Source organism: Mustela nigripes, chromosome 17 (genome assembly GCF_022355385.1).
Source record: "Mustela nigripes isolate SB6536 chromosome 17, MUSNIG.SB6536, whole genome shotgun sequence".
In the NCBI taxonomy this organism is placed as follows: Eukaryota; Metazoa; Chordata; class Mammalia; order Carnivora; family Mustelidae; genus Mustela; species Mustela nigripes.
The window spans coordinates 3,737,813-3,747,274 of NC_081573.1; the positions used below are offsets into that span (position 1 = coordinate 3,737,813).

Here is a 9,462-nt window from a genome sequence, read left to right on the forward strand (position 1 = left end):
GCAGAGATCACAAGTAGGCAGAGAGGCAGGCAGAGAGAGAGGAAGGGAAGGAAGCAGGCTCCCTGCTGAGCAGAGAGCCCGATGCGGGCCTCGATCCCAGGACCCTGAGATCATGACCTGAGCCGAAGGCAGCTGCTTAACCCACTGAGGCACCCAGGCGCCCCTGTCTCATTGAACTTTTTGCAGTTCCTGGAACCCACCATGGTATTTAACACTTTTAACACATGCTTCCTCTGGAAGAGCCACAGCTCCCGTGTCTTCCCATGGAGCACACCAGTAACCATGCACCTCTTCTAGCTTGACCTCTTCCTCAGAACTATTCGTTCTTCACCTACTTGTGCCCATATTTTAACTCGAGTGTACTTCCGTTGTAAGCCTTGTTAAACCAGACTGTCTTGCTGTATAGGAACTCTGTAAAAGAGAGTACTTGCTACTCTGCAAGTGTCAGGATTGTGCTTTATTTCCTTTTTTACTGCAGCGTATAGTGGGTAACATTAAATGCTCCAGGGGCACCTGGGTGACTCAACTGGTTAAGCAGCTGACTTCGACTCGGGTCACGATCTTGGGGTCCTGGGATCGAGACCCAAGTTGGGGCTCCCTGCTCAGCGGGGAGTCTGCTTTTCCCTCTATCCCTCCCATAGTTCATGCTCTCTCTCTCAAATATATAAATAAAATCTTAAAAAAACAAAAAACAAAAATAACATTAAATGCTCCTAAGGTGGGTTGTAGATGCTTTTTAGGTAAACTTTTAACAACATTTTACATTGGGTGAATGAATGAGTGAAGAAGTGCATGAAGAATTCAGAAAGGAAGAGCACCTGCGTGGCTCAGTCGGTTAAGCATCCAATTCTTGATTTCAGCTCAGGTCGTGATCCCAGGGTTGCAAGATCAAGCCTTTCGGACTCTGCAGTAAGTAGCTAGTCTGCTTGAGATCCTCTCTCTCCCTTTGCCCCTGCCCCTGTTCTCTCTCTCAAATAAATAGATAAATCTTTTTAAAAAAATTCAGAAAGGATTATTTCAATGAATTTATTAGCACACTAAGTGTAAATCAAAACTAGATATAGAGAAATACTTGTTTATAGATTTCTTTTTTTTTTTAATTTTTATTTATTTATTTGACAGACAGAGATCACAAGTAGGCAGAGAAAGAGGAAGGGAAGCAGGCTCCCCACCGAGCAGAGAGCCCAACGCGGGACTTGATCCCAGGACCCCAAAATCACGACCCAAGCCAAAGGCAGAGGCTTTAACCCACTGAGCCAGCCAGGCGCCCCTATAAATTTCTTTTTTTAAAAAAAGTTTTTATTTATCCATCTGAGAGAGAGTGAGAGAGATCATGAGAGGGGAGAAGGTCAGAGGGAGAAAGAGACTCCCCTAGGAGCTGGGAGTCCAATGTGGGACCCGATTCTGGGACTCTGGGATCATGACCTGAGCCGAAGGCAGTTGCCCAATCAACTGAGCCACCCAGGCACCCCTGTTTAAATTTCTATAGTAAAAATAATCAGAATAATATCCTGTATATCTTCTATAATTTATTCTATTATATTAACTCCAGATTAAAGAGGATTATGTTATTACAGGGCTTGTTGTCATTCAGTGATGTGGCTGTGGATTTCACCTGGGAAGAATGGCAGCTGCTAGATACTGTTCAGAGGAACCTCTACCGGGATGTGATGTTGGAAAATTTTAGCAACCTAATGTCATTGGGTAAAGACAACTTTCTCACCATGAGTCCATTAATTGCCTGGTTTTTTTTCCCCCATTGATAACAATTTTTTTTCCATAAATTGACACAATTTATGGGTACCCTGATATCCTTATTGATTTTGAAGTTATATAGGTGATGGAACTTATTTTCTTTATGTCCAGTGATGGTACTTACATTCATTTTCTGAATGAAAGTTTCTGTTTTGCTGAGATTTACTCTCTATTCCCTGAAACAGAATTTTTCATCATAGGCCCTAATACTGCTCAGTTCTCTGGGATTACTTCTCAACAGGTTATCAAGTTACTAGATCAGAAGCAATGGTCCACTTGGAGAAAGAACAAGGAGTGCTAGAGAGAGAATTCCCAAGTTCGTCTAGTCCCGGTGAGTACATCATTGCAGTGTGAATTAGTGGGAGCCAAGTGACAGTTGATCATTGGTATGTTGGGACCCTTGTTATTTTAACATTTTTGCTCATAGTCTCTGAATCTTAAGAGTTGACTTAGAGCAACTGAAAAGAGGTCATCAGTGTGAATGGTGTTCCCTTCTCTCACCATATATGACTCATTGGCTAGCCACCTCGCAGAAGATGTACCTCCTTTTACTACTCTGGGTCAGATCTTGGCCTGTTTCATTTGGTCTTTCCCTTTTGGCTTAGTTCTTTTGCAGCTCATTAGACACAACCTGCCTTCCCCACATCTTATCCATATTTGCATAGCTCTTCTATTATGCTTTCAGATATTCATAGATTGCCTCCACAGTTTGAGGACATCACGTCTTCAGTTCATTACTTATTATCTATTTCTTTTATTGAATACCTTTGACTTATATTGTACACCTGCTGTATCACTTTCTCCCTTCTCTTTGGATATTGACTTGAGTTTCCATTCCCCTCCATTTCATAATGGTAGGATTCACTGATTTTTTTTTTCCCCCTAGAAGTAATGTGGCAAGTTTAGGGTTGGTATCAGGAAAATATTGAGAAAGATGAATCTGTGGAGGGAAATAATGAAAATAATGCATTGGGAGAAATATTTTCTCTGAGTAAAAATTTTGTTCCTTTTGTAGAAAGACCACGTCAGTGTTTCTCAAGAGGAATACATCTGGAACAAAAGTCAGATTCGAAATTTCAGAGCAAAAACTATGCAGAAATGAATTGTGATGAATTAAACAGCCATGAGAAACCATTTTTCCATACTCTGCATGAAACCTGCCATACTCAGGCCCAGTACAGCGAACATAATTTCTTTGTGAAGACGTTCAGCATGGCAAAAAGTCTTAAAAGACATCACAGAATTCACGTAGAACGGAAACCTTATGAATGTAGTGAGTGTCCAAAATCCTTCAGGTATAAGTCAAAGCTCATAATACACCAGAGAACTCATACAGGAGAGAAGCCGTACAGATGCCCTGAATGTCAGAAAGCTTTCAGTACAAAATGTCATCTCACTCTACACCAGAGAACTCATACAGGAGAGAAACCATACGGCTGTACTGAGTGTCCGAAATCTTTTAGAACAAAGTATCATCTCATTCTCCACCACAGGACTCATACAGGAGAGAAACCCTATGAGTGCAAAGAGTGTGGAAAAGCTTACAGGGAGAAGACAAAGCTCAGATTACATTACAGAACTCATACAGGAGAGAAACCTTTTGAGTGTACTGATTGTGGGAAAGGTTTTATGCAGAAGTCAAACCTCATTATTCACCAAAGAACTCATACAGGAGATAGACCCTATGGATGTAGAGAATGTGAGAAGACCTTCTGTAGCAAGTCTCAGCTTGCTGTTCACCAGCGATCTCATACAGGAGAAAAATTGTACGAATGCAAGGAATGTGGGAAAGCCTTCAATAAAAACTCGCATCTCCTGACACATCAGAGAATTCATAGAGGAGAGAAACCTTATGAATGCAGTGAGTGTGGAAAAGCTTTTGTACACACATCGCAGCTTATTGCACATCAGAGAAATCATACAGGAAGAAAACCTTACGAATGCAAGGAATGTGGGAAAGCCTTCAATAAAAAGTCACACTTCATAACACATCAGCGAATCCATACGGGAGAGAAGCCTTATGAATGCAGCGAGTGTGGAAAAGCTTTTATAGACAATTCACAGCTTATTGTTCATCGAAGAACTCACACAGGAGAGAAGCCTTACGAATGCAAGGAATGTGGGAAGGCCTTTAATAAAAAGTCATCCCTCATAACACATCAGAGAATTCATACAGGAGAGAAGCCTTACAAATGCAGTGAATGTGGAAAAGCTTTTATAGACAAGTCACATCTCATTGTCCATCAGCGAACTCATACGGGAGAGAAACCCTATGAATGCAGTGAATGTGGAAAAGCTTTCATACGAAAGGCAATGCTCATTGTCCATCAGAGAACACACACAGGAGAGAAACCTTTTGTGTGTCCCGAATGCCAAAAAGCCTTTAGCAGTATGGCCATGCTTAGTCGACATCAGTTGATTCATACAGGAGAGAAACCCCATGGATGCAAGGAATGTGGAAAAGCTTTCCGCCAAAAAAGCCATCTTATTATCCATCAGCGGTGCCATACTGGAGAGAAACCCTATGGATGTGTTCCATGTGGTCAGATCTTCAACCAGAAGTCCCAGCTCATTAGGCATCAGAGACGCCACACAGGAGAGAAACCGTATCACTGCACTCAGTGTGGAAAAGCCTTTTTTGAGAAATCATATCATATCAGTGTCCATCAGAGAAGTCACACAGGACAGAAACCTTATCAGTGTAATGAGTGTGGGAAAACATTCTCTGTCAAGTTCTTTCTCACTTCACATGAGGAAATTCATACCGGAAAGAAATCTCAGGAACACGGTGACCACTGGAAAGACTTTAGTGAGATGTCAGATCTCACTGAAGGCAAGAGAAATCACTCAAGACACACCCTATGAATGAAAGTTAGGATACATTTGGTCAGTGTCAGTTTAAGAAAACTTACTCAGGAGAGAGATCTTTAAATGCAGTGAATATAAGAAAATTACCTACCACCAATGTAGCCCCATTTCTTTGAGGAAAGGCATATGAATGAGGTGAAAAGTCAAAATCTTTTCTTGACAGGTTCCCACCTGTCCTCCCAGGTGGACACAGAAATGAAACCTGAGTGCAACAAATGTTTTTGATGGGTCATCCTCTGATAGGGAAAAAGAAAGACCTCACAAATGTTGCAGATCCTGGAATACTTTGCAAACAAATGAGCTTTCATACCAAAGAAAATAGACACTGAAGACTTGTGATGGGGAATGCCTCTGGCATGAAGTCTAAACTTAATGTGCATCAAATTATACTTATTAAGAAGAATTAGTGTGGTGTAATGGTGCTAGGAAAGGTTGCTTACATATAACCTTTAGAACAAAAATTTCATTCCTGTCACATTGCCATTTATTTATAGAAAATACATGAAGTAGTCAGGAAAAGCAAATAACTTTGGTATGCCAAAGGACACTTTGCCTCATGTTTGAATATATTGGATAGTCAAAGCACTAAATTAAGAATGATCCAAGATGAATGTATTAGCTTTGCCTTGCGTCTGTTTTTGTAGTACATGTATGTAGTAATTTCATGTTTAGTAAGATCATGAAAGGAAGTTGTATACCACAAAATTCTTGTTTGTCTGTAATGTGTAGTATCCATCATGAAATGCCAACATTGTAAATCCTTTTGTATTATATAAATTGCAAGGGAAGTAATTAGACCTAAGATTAAGACTTTTAAAAAAAAAAACTTTTTACTGGTATATGTAAGTGGATCTGGTAGTAGTTTCAGCCCTTTGGAATAATAAATTTTTTTTAAACAAATTACCTTCTTGTTGTCACTCAGAAAAAAATAAATCCATTAAAAATAGTGAGATTTGGGGTGCCTGGCTGGCTCAGTCAGTGGCATATGTGACTTTTTTTTTTTTTTAAATATTTTATTTATTTATTTGTCAGAGAGAGAGGAGCGAGAGTGAGCACAGGCAGACAGAGTGGCAGGCAGAGGCAGAGGAAGAAGCAGGCTCCCCGCCAAGCAAGGAGCCAGATGTGGGACTCGATCCCAGGACGCTGGGATCATAACCCGAGCTGAAGGCAGCTGCTTAACCAACTGAGCCACCCAGGCGTCCCTGTGACTTTTTTTTTTAAAGATTTTATTTATTTATTGACAGATCACAAGTAGTCAGAGAGAGAGGGGGAAGCAGGCTCCCTGCTGAGCAGAGAGCCCCATGAGGGGCTCAATCCCAGGACCCTGAGATCATGACCTAAGCCAAAGGCAGAGGCTTAACCCACTGAGCCACCCAGGCGCCCCTGGAATATGTGACTTTTTAAAAACATTTTATTTATTTGAGAGAGCATGTGCAGGGGGGAGCAGCAGAGAGAGAGGAGAAGCAGGCTCCCCAATAAGCAGAGAGCCCAATATGGGGGTCAATTCCAGGACTCTTGGATCATGACCTGAGCTGAAGGCAGATGCTTAACCAATTGAGGTACCCAGGCGCTGTGAGCATGTGACTCTTGGTCTTGGGGTTTTGAGTGTGAGTCCCACACTGGGTATAGAGCTTACTTAAAAATCTCTAAAACATACTGAGATTTAAGAGTGATGAGTAATCACGTCTTCTGTCCCTGAGTTCTGAGAAACTGGAAGCAGCTGCTATTTTCAAAGAATTGAAAACCTTTGGTGGTGGTATTGCTCAAATGGGTAATGTGGCTTAGACCTATGGTCAGATGTGCTACCCACTGCTTTCTCTCATGTGGCCTAGTTTATCAGCTTCCGGCCGCTGCCATAACAAACTAGTATAAACTGAGTGGCTCAATACAACAGAAATTTATTGTCTCTCATCTGGAGGTTAGTCTAAAATCAAGGTGTCATCAGGGCCATACTCCCTCTAAACCCTTTTGGGGAGGGGTTTTGGGCTGGCTCAGTCGTTACCATGATCCCAGGGTTCTGGGATGGAGCCCTGTGTCGGGCTGCCTGCTCAGTGGGAAGCCTCCTCCCTCTCCTGCTCCTCCTGCTTGTGTTCCCTCTCTCACTGTGTCTCTGTCAAATAAATAAATAAAATCTTAAAAAACCAAACCAAAACAAAAAACCAACCAACCAACCTGTTGGGGAATCCCTCCCTGTCTCTTTCTAGCTTCTAGTGATTTGCTGGCAATTTCTGTCATTCCTTAGCTTGCAGCTGCATACCTCCAGTCTCCGTGACGATGACTTTTCCCCCACGTGCCTGTGTCTTCACATGCCCCCTTTCTGAGTACACCACTCACTGGAGTACAGGCACACTCTACACCTGTAGGACTTCATCTTAAACTAACTCCATCTGCAAACACTGTGTCCAAATATAGCCATATTCTGAGGTACTGGAGGTTAGGTCAATATACACTTTTTGGAGGGAGGGAGAGAGAAAATTCTTAACACCTAGTAATTTGGATGTAAACCTATAGAGATAATCCCAGTTTCAGGTCCAATACACTTATTCAGGCAGGTGTTCACACTCATCCAGCCTCCACAGTGGAGACCGAGGAGGAACAGTCAGCATTTACGCCTCTCTGAGACACACCCTGCATCCTGTACCAATGGCACTTGCCACTGTGACAGCAGATACATGAAGGAATATCTTGTACCCCCAACAAGCTAACCCAAACAGGAAAATGAAGCAAGCACATCTATATTTATGAGGGACCTTAATCTGAAATTGCCAGAGGAGGTTTTTTGTTGTTTCTTAAAAGATTTTACCTATTTACTTGGGAGAGAGAGAGCATGAGAGGGGAGAAGCTCAGAGGGGGAAGCAGACTCCCCGCAGAGCTGGGAGCTCGATCCCAGGACTCCAGGATCATGACCTGAGCCGAAGGCAGTGCCTTAACCCACTGAGCCACCCAGGCACCCCATCAGAGGAGTTTCAAATGAGTTTGTTTTTTTTTTAAGATTTTATTTATTTGACAGGCAGAGATCACAAGTAGGCAGAGAGGCAGACAGAGAGAGAGGGAAAAGCAGGCTCCCCGCTGAGCAGAGAGCCCAATGCAGTTCTCGATCCCAGGACCCTGAGATCATGACCTTAGCCGAAGGCAGAGGCTTAACCCCCTGAGCCCCCCAGGTATCCCATTAACTGAGTTTTTTGCATTAAAAATGCCTTTAGTCTTATCTTTTGGGAGATGCAGGTGTGACCTAATGTGTTATCTGCTCACCTGGAAATTCCTGGAATTTCTGGTATTTTTATTTTCACTCTTCCTAACTGGCTAATTCTTTTCAGAACTTGTCTCTTTAAAAAAATTTTTTTTTTTATTTGTTTATTTGACAGAGAGAGAGACACAGCAAGAGAGAGAGAGCACAATCAGGGGGAGTGTGAGAGGGAGAAGCAGACTCTCCACCGAGCAGGGAGCCCAATGTGGGGCTCGATCCCAAGACTCGGGGATCATGACCCGAGCCGAAGGCAGACGCCCAATGACTAAGACCCCCAGGCACCCCTGAACTCATCTTTTTTTTATATATATATTTTATTTATTTGAATGACAGAGATCATAAGTAGGCAGAGAAGCAGGCAGGGGTGGGGGGGAAGCAGGCTCCCCACTGAGCAGGGAGCCCGATGTGGGGCTCAATCCCAGGACCCTGAGATCATGACCTGAGTCAAAGGCAGAGGCTTTAACCCCCTGAGCCACTCAGGTGCCCCCTGAACTCATCTCTTTATGGAAATTCGTCACCTGGAGAAAGTGGCAATCAAGGTAAATGACTATTATTTTGTTTTCCGCCCTCTTCACTTAAAGCCCACAGGTTGATTTAGAATCATTTGCCACCCAAGCTGTCAAAGGTGACAGTTTCACACAATGTCATATCACTACATAAGGTGGGCCTCCTATCTTTTCAGCTCCTCGTAACAGTTCACCTCCTTCCCGGCTTCAAACTGCTCAGCTAACAGCCACCCAGGTGCCCCCAGTACACTCATTTTATATTTTTGTGGTGATATCTCACTTTTAGGTACCAGTTCTGTATCAGTCAATATAGGCTTAGTAATGCCTTGCTATCAATACCCTAACAATTGTGGTGGTTTACAGGAGTATAGTATTTTAAGTTCATGCCACACAATGACTACAGGTTGGCTCCCCATCTTCCTCACAGCCCAGACTGAAGCTCGTGTTCATGTGAAATCCTGTTTGTCTTAGTGCAAAGGAAAGAGAACAGGGCAAACAATTTGCAGGCTCTTAAAGACTGACAGTGATACATTCTACTTCCCTCCACAATTCATTTCTTGAAAAAGTCACATGGCCAAGCCTTTAAGAAAGGGCTATGTAATCTTTTGGTAAGGCAGCACGGCAACTAATAATGATAATATTAAAATATATATTAATAAAAGTGAATTCACGCTATCTCCATATTAATTTACTGTCACTGTGAAGTAATTAGAGTCAAAGTGTAGTAAACTTCAACGAAGATCCTAGGCAAAAATAATCCTATCATGTTTTAAAAATTACATAGACTACGTGACAAGGGCAGCATGTAAACTGCAAGAAGTATCCTGTATTAAAGTGTTCTAAAGTGCTATTTTCCTAAAAAAGTATAAAGTTATTAACTTTGAGTGTTAAGAATGCACACTATGGTTAAGGACGCACACTTAAAGTCATCATTAAGGAAAATAATAAATGAAAAGAAAAGAAAAGAAGAAAGAAAGCACTAAGGGAATAGGAACAGGGTGTATATCTTCCAAACTAGTCAAAGACAAAAGTGAAGAGCAAAAATAGAATGATTAAAAACCAAACATTACCACAAACCAAAAGAAG

The 9,462-nt window shown here is 42.1% G+C and overlaps 1 protein-coding gene across 1 annotated transcript in view; it reads left to right on the plus strand.

Annotated features, from left to right (window-relative positions):
- The window catches only part of LOC132005473 (zinc finger protein 260-like), a 16,072-nt gene extending 10,549 nt beyond the window's left edge, over positions 1-5,523 (plus strand). Inside the window, exons 4-6 of the mRNA XM_059382644.1 lie at positions 1,578-1,704; positions 1,997-2,086; positions 2,771-5,523. Coding sequence (XP_059238627.1) covers positions 1,578-1,704; positions 1,997-2,086; positions 2,771-4,620 — 2,067 coding nt within the window. The 3' untranslated portion in view covers positions 4,621-5,523. The remainder of the gene's footprint in view (positions 1-1,577; positions 1,705-1,996; positions 2,087-2,770) is intronic.
- The last annotated feature ends 3,939 nt before the right edge of the window (positions 5,524-9,462 follow it).